General features: G+C 33.0%; 1 protein-coding gene across 3 annotated transcripts in view; it reads left to right on the plus strand.

Annotated features, from left to right (window-relative positions):
- The window catches only part of LOC131992079 (M-phase phosphoprotein 9), a 40,889-nt gene extending 29,254 nt beyond the window's left edge, over positions 1-11,635 (plus strand). For all 3 annotated transcript variants that reach the window (XM_059357467.1, XM_059357470.1, XM_059357469.1), the window contains exons 19-24: positions 2,826-3,122; positions 4,895-5,015; positions 6,694-6,785; positions 8,304-8,494; positions 9,615-9,683; positions 10,747-11,635. In XM_059357467.1, the coding sequence (XP_059213450.1) occupies positions 2,826-3,122; positions 4,895-5,015; positions 6,694-6,785; positions 8,304-8,494; positions 9,615-9,683; positions 10,747-10,848 (872 nt within the window). In that variant the 3' untranslated portion in view covers positions 10,849-11,635. The remainder of the gene's footprint in view (positions 1-2,825; positions 3,123-4,894; positions 5,016-6,693; positions 6,786-8,303; positions 8,495-9,614; positions 9,684-10,746) is intronic.
- Positions 11,636-13,373: the final 1,738 nt, after the last annotated feature.

Raw genomic sequence — 13,373 nt, forward strand, 5'->3', positions numbered from 1 at the left:
GAAAAACACCCTGAAAAGTTTCACGGTAGCAGCACAAGAAAATTAACCATCAATACAAAGTTCCCCCTTAGAATTATTTTTATTTTAAAGAATATATTAATTATATTTTTCATATAAAACACAAGCTACTGGAAAACTGGTTTGCAGTAAAGAAGGTACAGAGACCCATCACCGCTTTAGGAAACTGTTGTATAAAGCAGTAGTTGTCAACCTTTTTGAGTCGCGACCTCTAATTTAACATGCATGTTGTCCGCGACCCCCGCTCACTGAACACAATCTCACACGCACAGTTCAGATCACCCAAAAAAGAAACAAAATGACAAAAAAAAGGAAACAAAATGATCAAAAAAGACACAAAATGAGCAAAAAAAGACACAAAATGAGCAAAAAAACGAAACAAAATGATCAAAAAAGACACAAAATGATCAAAAAAGGCACAAAATGACCAGAAAAGGCACAAAATGACCAAAAAAACACAAAATGATCAAAAAACACACAAACTGACCAGAAAATGATCAAAAAAATGAAACAAAATGACCAAAAAAGGCACAAATTGACCAGAAAATGATCAAAAAAAGACACAAAATGACCAAAAAAGACACAAAATGACAAAAAAAAGACACAAAATGACCAAAAAAAGGAAACAAAATTACCAAAAAAGACACAAATTGACCAGAAAATGACCAAAAAAACCCACAAAATGACCAAAAAGACTAAAACACATTAACACATGAACACTTTAACACAGTGGAGACAGAGCTGACTTCCAAAATGATTTGGCGACCCCCAGAAATCATCTCGTTTTAATTGGGGTCCCGACCCCAAGGTTGAGAACAGCTGGTATAGAAGATGAAAAAGTAGGAAGATTGTTTCACAGCTTTCTTTTTATTGGAGCAGCATCCTTGATCCAAAAGAGCAAAATATTCTCCCTGGCAGCAAAAGTCAATAAATTGAAAGCCCCCCACAAGCTTTATAAAAACAACATATCAACAAAAAGCCCTCATTTAAACTACCAGGTGTATGAATATGCAAAAATAATCAATCAAAAAAGCTTCTTTCTGCAGCAACAGTCCGTCTCTGTTCCCTCCACATTCGACCACCTCTCCATGAATTGATTTTGAAGTTCTCCCACCTTTTTTCTTGACATTTCACAAGTTTGTATCTTTAAATTCATGTTCAAGTCTTTCTTAAAACAATCAGGTGTCCACATGTAGAGAGAAATGGCTCTTGTCTCCCTGTACGGCAAGGTTGCAGCAGTCTAAGTTAAACAACATTTTTATTTTTTTATTTACAGTACAAAAATTTCTTTTCCTGTTACTATCCCTACAATACAGCTCAGCACAGAATTTTTTTTTTTTGTGTATTTATTTTTTATTGTTTTCATAACAGAAAAATATATACAAATTAGAGATAATTGGTGGAGCTACACAGAACAATACACGTTTTGTTTTTTTTGACAGAGTTTTTGACATTAGATAAACAAAACAAGGGTATAACATAAATGGCACAGCAACAGAATAGCACTAATTCAGTCCACGCACCACACTTTGGGAATCCCTGGTTTAGGAAACACTTCTCTAGTTGTTTAGCAAAATTTTTTTTAATCTCCAAATCTTTGCAAATAAAAGTGAGTAACAAATTAGACAAAGTATTTGCTTGACTAGATGACAGGCTTTGGGTCTGAATCAGTCTTCTGACTGGCTGGTTTCTGCAGCAGCAGCAGGGACAGAAGGAACAATAGCTGCAATCACTTTTATACATTTATATTTGACTGTGTGATGACCTGAAGTGAACAATCAGGAGCTATTCTAGCTGCTTAGAGTGGTCGATCACAGCAAAGACTCACGTTTCTTTACATTTCTTTCCAACATCATGGCATGCAAAGCTGCAGCTGAACAAGTCTTTATTTATATTTATAAATATTAATGAATAAATAAACAAATATATGACTGAATAAATTAGAAAAGGTATATGATGTACATTCATTTTAAAAATGCATTAAAAAAAATAAATAAATAATAATAATCATAATAATAATAAAAATAAAATTACATAGATAAATAAATAGTAAATAAATAAATAAAAAAGGGAAATTACATAGATAAATAAATAGTTAATAAGTAAATAAATAAAAAAAGGGAAATTACATAGATAAATAAATAGTAAATAAATAAATAAAAAAAAAAAGGGAAATGATATAGATAAATAAATAGTAAATAAATAAATAAATAAAAACGGGAAATTACATAAATAAATAAATAGTTAATAAATAAATAAAAAAATAAAAAAGGGAAATTACATAGATAAATAAATAGTTAATAAATAAATAAATAAATAAAAAAAGGGAAATTACATAGATAAATAAATAGTAAATAAATAAATAAATAAATAAAAAAGGGAAATTACATAGATAAATAAATAGTAAATAAATAAATAAATAAAAAAGGGAAATTACATAGATAAATAAATAATAAATAAATAAGGGAACTAATTGAAAAAACAGCAGATGCTCACCATTGAGAGGCTCTAAGTACTCTGATTATATTGTATTTAGCATTTTTCTTTTTTTCCAATGTTAATTCTTTTTTGTTGAATTAAAATACAATTTCTTTTTTAAATTTTGATTTGATTTTTTTGTAGATTGATTAATCAACTGATTGTCCAATTGGAATTTTAAGCAGATCAAACGCCCTGATAACTAATATTTCTTCTGTAAATTTTGGTACACAGCACACACACACACAGCACCTTCCTCATTCCTCTTCCTCTTCCTCATGTGATGTTTCTGAGTTGGAGCTGATCACGTCTGTGGTTTCTCTCTGCAGGGGTCGGCAATCAGAGGACCACGGTCGGGTTTGTGGAGCGCAGACACAAAGAGCCGGTGATTCAGGAGCGAGTCGGGCTTCAGGCGGACAGGGAGGTGGTCAAACCTGCAGGAGGAGTCAGAGCTGAGCGAGGAGGAGGAGGAGGAGGAGGAGGAGGAGGAGGAGGAGGAGGAGGAGGAGGAGGAGTGAACAGAGCTACTGCTCTGCTGAGAGCTCAGAGGAGTTTGTCTCCAGAGGGCCACAGATCCTCCTCACTGCCTCCTCCAGAACATCGAAACAAACCCACAACTACACCAAGTATGTCCTCTTCATCTTCACACTCATCTTCACACTTATTCATTAAGTTTTTAACCCATTAAGGCCTAAAACGCCTGTAAAAACTGCCTGTAAAACCTCTGGGTGAATATGAAAGAACCCCCTAAAACCTGAAGTTTTTCTGGAAATTCAACAGAAGATTTTTTTCTTTCAGCCTCTGTAGCAGATAGAAATGAAATTCAAAAAGTATTTGAGAGCTTATACCTGTGGCTTTCATGAGAAGTTGAGTTTATGTCCAAACCTTCAATAAAGTTTTTTTTTTAAATCAACAAACTCAGCAAATGTTACATTTGTCTGAATAAAAATCCTATGCATAATACTAATACATGCCCATTAGCAAGATGCAAACATGATATGACCACTGGAAGAAATAGACATAGTTCTCATTAGCCTACTGTAATAAAAATAATAATTATTATAATAATAATAATAATAATAATAATAAATAATAATAATACATTTTATATATTGCACTTTTCAGGGTACTCAACGACGCATAAAGTAATATAAGACATAAACAGTCATGATTTCTTATATCATCATCACAATCAATTATTATTATTATTAATATTAATATATTATTATTATTAATAATATTATTATCTCCAGATGGCCACAAATCTGTCTGTTCTTCGGTGAAAACATGTTGTCTAAAAACATATTCCTCATCCATAAATGCCGGTCGATTGGTTCCGAGGGTTCAAAGTCGGATCAGCAATAAAATCATCGGCGCTGTTTTCATCAGATCTCTTCCGTCACTTCCTGCTGAGCTCCTCCGCTATAGTCGTCTTCCTCCATGATTTATAAGTTCTGGAAAAGTCCCATGATGCATTGCGACAGTCCCACATGTATTCTGATCATGATTCTGATGCATTTCATTGGCCAAGAGACCGAAAATAGGTGGAAAAAAATACTACAAAACGACGTATCCGCTGTCTGTCCCGGCCTTAATGGTAGAATAACACAACAGCGCTCCCGGTTTCAATGGTAGAAATGCGGAAATGATTTCCAGGCTTAAATGGGTTAATGTACACAGTATCAGGCTCAGTGGCCATTCCATTGTCTTCTAGAAACTAATTTAGAGTAGACATTTTTAATGTTTTACAGCCATAAATATGTGTTTGCAGGTCATTCACACACTTTTTGGTATGGGGAATGGAAGCTACCAAAATCCAACATAAATGAAATAAACAAATCGATAAATAAACTATTATGCAACCAATAAGAAAATTAATAGGTTTGAGGATATAAATTGGGTAAAAATGCTAACGAAAAAAATGAAATAATAAATAAATACATTTAAATATAAATTAATGTTTAAAAAAAATTGAAATTAATTAATAAATGTAGAAATAAATATAATAAAAATACATTTAACAACAATAAAATACATTTTAAATAAACAATAAAATGCAAACACAAATAATTTAATTACAACATGTCTATAAATAAATAAGGGAAATTTAAAAAATAAGGGAATTAATAGAGAGGTCAAAAATAAAGAATCTAATTTATGCCACATTTTATCGATTAATATGATTTTTTTTGTATTTTTGGTTCATCAAGTTTTATTTTGGCAGCTTCAATCAAACCCAATAAATTATTTGTAACAGAAGCCAGACAATTTTATCTTTTGAAGTCACTAAACTCTCTGGGGAGTGTAGTTTTTAATTAATGATGTATTGATGTATTAAAATTCTAATTAAAAGTGTCTTAAAGTCCTAATTAACGGTGTGCTACTCTCTCTAATCCAGCAAAGAGAGGAACTTTGCTCATGCCGATGTCTGCTAAGTCCAGTCCCAAACGCTGCCCCACGGAGAACTACTCCACCGCTTTTGGTCACCTGATGCCCAGAGAGGAACACCTGCACAAAAGGTGAGCAACACACTAAAACAGAGGTGTCAAACTCTGGCCCGTGGGCCAAATTTGGCCCGCAGTATAATTATATTTGGCCCGCGAGAAAAATACCAAATGACAACCAGAGCTGGCCGGCCGGTATTATACAGCGCAAATAATACTACAAATCCCAGAATGCTCTGCTGGTGTTTTGGCTTGAACACAGTAGATCAGTGTGGAGCAAACTGAGCAACAATTAAAGTGTCTTTATGCACTTTTTCTTGCTAGTCCAAGGCTTGAATGGTTGCACATTCATTGAAGGATATTATTATTAGTCATTTGGTTTATTATTGTTATTTTATTCTTACATTTATTTTTAGCCTGTGGAAAAAGATTACTGTTAAATTTAAATTTAAAGAAAAGCTGCATATAAAATAAAGGGACATACGATTTTTATTTAAATTTTATTTAGGAAATGAATGCCGTTGATGTGTTTGTTTGTTTTATTTGATATTCGATTTTGCATGTTTGCAATATTAAGTTATATCAAGCTTTGCTTGTTCCATTTCGTTTTCGTTTGAACTTGTTTAGGTCAATTTTTTCAATAAATATCAATGTTGGCCCGCGACTTTGTCCAAGTTTTAAATTTTAGCCCACTGTGTATTTGAGTTTGACACCCCTGGACTAAAATAATAGTGGAATAGTTCCACATTTTGGGAGTTATTTGCTGTCTTGACAAGGGTTAGATAGGAGGTGATCAGCTCAGCGTAGCTTAGCTTAGCTTAGCTTAGCTTATCTTAGTTTATCTTATCTTAGCTTAGCTTAGTTTACCTTAGCTTAGCTTAGCTTAGTTTAGCTTATCTTAGTTTATCTTATCTTATCTTAGCTTAGTTTACCTTATCTTAGCTTAGCTTAGCTTAGCTTGGTTTAGCTTATCTTAATTTATCTTATCTTAGCTTAGTTTATCTTAGCTTATCTTAGCTTAGCTTATCTTAGCTTAGTTTATCTTAGCTTAGCTTAGTTTAGCTTATCTTAACTTATCTTAGCTTAGCTTAGTTTAGCTTATCTTAATTTATCTTAGCTTATCTTAATTTATCTTAGCTTAGCTTATCTTATCTTAACTTATCTTATCTTAGCTTAGCTTAGTTTAGCTTATCTTAACTTATCTTAGCTTAGCTTAGTTTAGCTTATCTTAACTTATCTTATCTTATCTTAGCTTAGCTTATCTTAACTTATCTTATCTTATCTTATCTTATCTTATCTTATCTTATCTTATCTTATCTTAGCTTAGCTTAGCATAAAGTTGGATGCACAGGGGGCAGCTAGCCCAGCTCTGTCCAGAGTTAAATCTCTCTCCAGCTGCCAGGGCTGCAGCTAGGATTTTAAAAATACTGACGTCATGTCCTGGGAAAGAAGCTTATTGCAAAATCTAGTAAAAAGCGCCTCTTCTCTCACTTAAAAAAAATACAGATGACCTACTTGTAACAATGTGCAACACATTTGTTTAACACTACATGTTGAAATTTACCACAAGGTGTCATCCAGCTGCCATGAATTATAATTCAAAGTGGGTCACACAGCTTGTTGGAATTCAGTCTGTGAATGAACTGAACTATAAAAGGCTCAGTGAGAAAGAACTAAAGCTTCTTGAACAAGACTTTCATCTATCTTACGCTGGTTAAAATGAAATAAAAATCACGCTGTGTGCCGTCTTCAGGTTTGATGAACCGGTTGACCAGAGACGTCACTCATTCCACAACGGCAGTCCCAGGAAGAGACTCCAGTTCACGTCAGCAGACAGAGACGATGGTAATATATTCAAGCTCTAATAGATATTTTGAAGAAAAAGACGTAGAGAAGTTAAGGTCAGAATGTGCAGCATTTAAACCTTAATCTTCTCTGGTGGTTTGGCCAGATTCACTCTTATGTTTGGTCTTGTATTTCTTCACAGTTTGAATAATACGAAATGTTAGTTTTGCATCATTTTATGCTTAAATCCTTAATATACAGAACAAAACAACAGTATTTGAACCTTTTAAATGTGTTTCCATTGTTTTGGATTGAATCCAGAGTGAGACTTTACATTTTCTATTTGTTCACAATAAGATTTGTCTATTAACCATTTACTGAAGAAACTTTTTTTAAGCTTTTATTTCTTATTTACTAAATGCTCGCACCATAGACTACACTGTAAAAAAAGATAAACAATAGCTACTCAATAAAATTGAGGCATCAGATTGCACACAATATTATTAATTAAATCTAACTACGTTACAAGTTGAGTTAATAACTTAACAGGAAGTGTTAAGTGTCGATTAAAAACGGACTAATTCTATTGTGTTGGATTCATTCAAAATTCTCTTGATTTAGAATTACAGACACATAAAGATTATATTTAATGTGGTCAGAATAAGTAGATTCTATCTCAAACATTTTTATATTAAAGTTACTTAAACAACTGCCTCAAAATCAAGGACACATTTATATTTAATACATTTTATCAAATGTATTTAGTCAAATTAAATGATTACAGAATATTTTTTTACAGTGTATATAAAGAATTTAACAGCGTTCATCTCACATCAACAACAATCATGGTTTTTTAGTTGTGCTAAGGAGTGCATCATTTAATTTTGTTGGTGTTTTTTTTACAGAATCTGGTTAGTGCAAACGGTTTATTTTTGGGAATGTTTTAAATGAGACATAGAATAAAGTTATTTGGAAGAAAACTCACAATTTTTCAACCTGGTCTCACAGAAATCTGTGAAATAGCCACGGATTCGCTTAACTCAAAATCCGTGGAATAGCCACGGAATCACTCAAATTTCCGTGAAACTGACACGGATTTGGCTACAATGCAAGTTAATGACAGTCATATCCCGTGGCTATTGGTTTGTGTCTAAGTCACGTGACTTTCAAGGTCCCGGCGGTCAGAACAAAAAACATGGCGGACAGTTCTCTCATTTTTAGTGAAAAATCAATATTTTGACTTAGTTTCTGCATAAAAATGGATTTTGATCACATTTCTAGCAAGAAATATATGTTTTATTTTCTAAATCTTCACTCAGTGAATGTACATAATCACTTTGTATGTTGGAATAGCCACGGGATATGACTGGCATTAACTTGCATTGTAGCGAAATCCGTGTCAGTTTCACGGAAATTTGAGCGATTCCGTGGCTATTCCACAGATTTTGAGTTAAGCGGAATCCATGGCTATTTCACGGATTCCTGTGAGACCGGGTTGCAATTTTGACTATCTTTTGAGTTGCTTTTCAGTGTAAATATCTGCTGATGCATCAGACTGTGTGTCCTCCTCCCCCTCAGACCTCCAGCAGCAGGAGTCCTCCGGCAGCATGAACCCACAGGAGGGAGGCTCCCAGCTGGGCTGGGAGGAGCAGGGAGTCTCCGACCTGCAGGACTCCTACGAGGACTCGGCTCCTCTCCTCCTGGACAGACTCCACTCGCTGGCTGAGGCCGAGAAGCTGTTTGACGAGCTGACGCAGGAGAAACTGCAGGTGAGTTTGAGTTTGAGTTTATTTATTTAAAACAGGGACAATACATATTAATGAACATATACATGTAAATATGCAAGATTATAGCCAACAGCTCATTTCCATCTTTAGTCCCTTTGGCAGGTTGATGTCAATACCATAACAATAAAATCAATAAAACAACGATAACAACAAGTTGGCAGTTGGCCTTCATGGCCAGAATGAGCAGGAGGAGAGAAAACGTGTCCTTGAGCACAATAGAACAGAAAAGAAAAAGAGAAGCAAGAACAATGAAAAGTATAGTGGATCATGGAACATACAGGCCAGGGGTCAAAGGTCAAGGGTCAGGGGACCAAACGTATTTCACTAGTGTTAAACGCTACGTTTATTATATCAAAGGGTTGATTAAAGTGCAGAGTGCTTAAGTGTTAAAGTGTTAGGTGCGTAATTATATTGCAGATTGCCCGATTGCACAGTAAATATAAAGTGCTATTTTAAATGCACAATAATCAATACACATTACATTTATTAAATACCAGCAATGGTCATTTTATGATATTGGGAGTTCCCATTTTTAAGAATATAAAGTGCATCTTGCCTTGCATGTAGCCCTAATACCTAAAAAGTAAATAAATATATAATAGATAGCGAAGATATTAATGGGGAAGAGGGAGTATAGTAATCATAATAAAGCAGTGATGTTTATGTATGTAATCAGTAGAAATTGCGGATGGTACCCCAACAATTAGCTAACATTAAAACAAATATACAAGTTTATAGGTGAGATCAGAGACTTGACTCATCACGTCAGCCAGGACGCTCTTTATGACAGCAGAGGACATTTAGTGAGAGAAGAGTTGAGTTTTAGTATCTCTGAGGGCTCAACTGTCCAACTCTAATCCCTACCTGACCTCTTATGTAACACAGACTCCATTGTTTTTATCCTGCTGCTAAATGACTTCTATTTTTAGGAAGTTCATGTCCACATTCCCCCTTCTTCCCCTCCCTGGGCTTTCTGTCTTGTGCCGCTTGTTGCATCAATGTAATTATTTTTGTTAATAAATTATTAATCTTTTTGTGTGTGTGTGTGTGTGTGTGTGTGTGTGTGTGTGTGTGTGTGTGTGTGTGTGTGTGTGTGTGTCAGATTGAGGCAGCTTTGAGTCGGATGCCTGGAGCAGGAGGGAGAGTGACTCTACAGACCCGGTTAGATGAGGTAAGACACCAGATATTATGATTATCTTGAGATAATTTTCCCCGGATAAGAGACACAAAATGACCAAAAAAAGACGCAAAATGACAAAAAAAGACACAATAATGACAAAAAAGACACAAAATGACCAAAAAAAGACGCAAAATGACAAAAAAAGACACAAAATGGCCCAAAAAAAGAAACAAAATGACAAAAACTAGACACAAAATGACCAAAAAAGACACAAAATGACAAAAACTAGACACAAAATGACCAAAAAAGACACAAAATGACAAAAAAAGACACAAAATGACCAAAAAAAGACACAAAATGACCAAAAAAAGACACAAAATGACAAAAAATTGACACAAAATGACCAAAAAAGACACAAAATGACAAAAACTAGACACAAAATGACAAAAAAGACACAAAATGATAAAAACTAGACACAAAATGACAAAAAAGACACAAAATGGCCCAAAAAAAATAAACAAAATGACAAAAAAGACACAAAATGACAAAAAAAAGACACAAAATGACAAAAATAAGACACAAAATGACAAAAAAGACACAAAATGGCCCAAAAAAATAAACAAAATGACAAAAAAAGACACAAAATGACAAAAATAAGACACAAAATGGCCCAAAAAAAGAAACAAAATGACAAAAAAGACACAAAATGGCCCAAAAAAATAAACAAAATGGCCCAAAAAAAGACACAAAATGGCCAAAAAAAGACACAATAATGACTAAAAAAACACAAAAAAAGACATTAAATGACCAAAAAGACTAAAACACATGAACACTTTAACACAGTGGAGACAGAGCTGACTTCCAAAATGATTTGGCGACCCCCAGAAATCATCTCACGACCCCCAGGTTGAGAATAGCTGCTTTACACAACAGCAGTGCTCACCATCCAATTCCCAAAAAATTGAAATTCTTGCAGAAATCTCCAAAAAGTTAGAAGTTATTAAAAACAAAACTACCTGACAAAATGCACCAGAGTTGGTTTCAGGTTGACGAAGCAGCTCAGGTGAAGGTGTCTCATGTTTCTGCTCATGTTCCTGCTCTGGTTTCCTGTCAGGTGGCCTTAGAGAACCGTCTGGAGAGACTGAATCGAGAGCTGGGATCGATCCGCATGACTCTGAAGAGATTCCACGTCCTCCGCTCCTCTGCCAACATATAGCAATGTCTGTCTTTTTACATCACAGTGTAGAAGCTACAACTTTGAGTGTCTTGGTTTTATACACTGCACTGATTGTCTCTCTGTGCCATACGTCCATCTGTACAGTCATGCATCTTTTTATACTTATTACTCTGGGATATTTTTGATATGTCTGAAAGATATTGCAATTTTTTGGAGTATATATTTTAGTAAAAACACAGATTTGTAAAGTCGTTTACTTTTATAGTCGCAGAAATATTAATACGATGATATGTTTTACTTGCCATATTCAGGTGTAGGTTTTTAAAAATCTGCCATGTTAACGATCAAAAGGACTTTCCAACAGAGACATTCATCCACCTGGAATTATCACTGCCATTTTATTCATGGGTTTATGGACACTTTTGACTTGAAAATGTATTTATTTTATGTTTTTATATGTATTTTACATGTTTACTTTGGGCCAAATTTATCAAACTTGAAGGAAATATGTGTTTACTTGAATCAAGCCGCCTTTTTTGTTCCTTTTTTCCTTTACATTCCTGCTTGTCACTTTCTTTGCTTTATGTTTTAATGTTTGCAACAGGACTGAACGCTCCAGATTAGAGCAACTTGTAAAATCCAAACCAGCACACTTTTTCAGTAGATACACAAACATTTTCCTCAGTTATCAGTTATTTCTCCTCCAGCGATGCCTGTGCATGAAAGTTCTTGCACTGCTTCCTTTTTCCATGCAGTTTTCCTACCCCTCATCAACTCCACTGGAACTATAATATTGTTGTTGCACAATAAATTAAGCTTTTTTATATAAATATGACTGACTCATTTATTTGTCCCATAAAGAACACAGTGGAATGATTCTAGCAACACATCAGACATAAAAAGATTTGGTAACACTTTACAATAACCATCATTTATAAACGGTAAACAGATAGTTTATTAATGTTTAATCATCATTTATAAACTGTTTATGGACCATTTAGAATGGTAAATACATAATTTATTAATGTTTAACTAACTTAATCATGTATAAATGGCAAATAGATGTATATTCATTTATAAACATGTCTATTAATGTAAGTTTATACTACTACTATTAAACAATTAAATTATAATTAATTGTTTATAAATAGTTTTAGTTGCACCCATTTTAATATTTTAACTCCATATTAAGTATGTTAATGATTTTGAAATGATTCATATACCTTTGAGAAATTGGTTGAAAATATTTAACGATCAAATATGTAAAGCACTTTGTAAATGGTTAATAATTGGTTTATAAACCATCTATAAACATTATTTAGTTGGTTATTGTGAAATGTTACCAAAGATTTGTTTTGGTCAAAAATTAAAATAATCAAAACTATAAAAGTGATTTTCACGCAACAAAAGTGCATTTGAAATTGCATATTATTGTATCTAGTTTTGTCCTACTACAGGTTAGTTTCTAAAGTGCGTCAGATTTCAAAAACGTATTTATACATTATGTTTATACAAGCCGACTTGTATTTTTTTGGCCTAAAACAGTGATTTAAGTTGGTAAAACTTGGAAATATAAATTACTGACATTTAGGGCAATAATGTAAGTTAGCACAACAAAGGAAGCCAGTTGTCTGCTCAAAAACAAGTTGGTGAGTTGTTGTTACTTATATCTTTAAGTTGGGGTTCACAACAAGGGACAATAGTTCTGATAACTCTTATTTCTTTGTTGGGAAATGCGGGACAAACAAAACAATTATTTATTTAATTATATTTCTTTTATTAATTGTATTCGTTTAACTTATATATGCACCACTGTATGAACATTTTACAAGTAAAAATATAGTATTATAGTAATTATTTATATTATATAATGTAATTATAATGAAACAATAAATAGTAATTTAAAAAAATCATAATATAAAAAAATACAAATAGTTTGTATTGTTCTCTTTTTGCACAATTAAGTGCAAGTTTCTCTTATTTGTTGTAGTATTTGTGGTCCTTTTTATAATAAATATTCATCTAAAATGAGCCATTCTGTATAGAGTACCTTTACTTTTGGTACTTTAAGTATGCTAAGATGCCAATATGTTTGTACTATTACTATTAATATGTTTGTACTATTACTATTAATATGTTTATACTATTACTCAGCATGGAGTTTCAAGTCAGAAGAAACATTTTGATTACGACTTTTAATCGTACAGTATTTCTACACTGTAGAATTGCCACTTTTACTTGTGTAAAATATTAAGAGTACTTCTTCCACCTCTGCTTCTGTATATACATGGTGTAATTTATTATTCTTATATTATTTAATGACTTTAATGGGTCATACCATATGAAAACTTTCTTCCTCCTTTCTTTTGCCAGTAATTATTTATATTATATAATTTAATTATAATGAAACAATAAATAGTAATTTTAAAAAAATCATAATATAAAAAAATACAAATAGTTTGTATTGTTCTCTTTTTGCACAATTAAGTGCAAATTTCTCTTATTTGTTGTGCTATTTGTGGTCCTTTTTAAAAAAAATGAGTTAGGCGATTATTTTAACAGGG

Source organism: Centropristis striata, chromosome 19 (genome assembly GCF_030273125.1).
Source record: "Centropristis striata isolate RG_2023a ecotype Rhode Island chromosome 19, C.striata_1.0, whole genome shotgun sequence".
Taxonomy (NCBI): Eukaryota; Metazoa; Chordata; class Actinopteri; order Perciformes; family Serranidae; genus Centropristis; species Centropristis striata.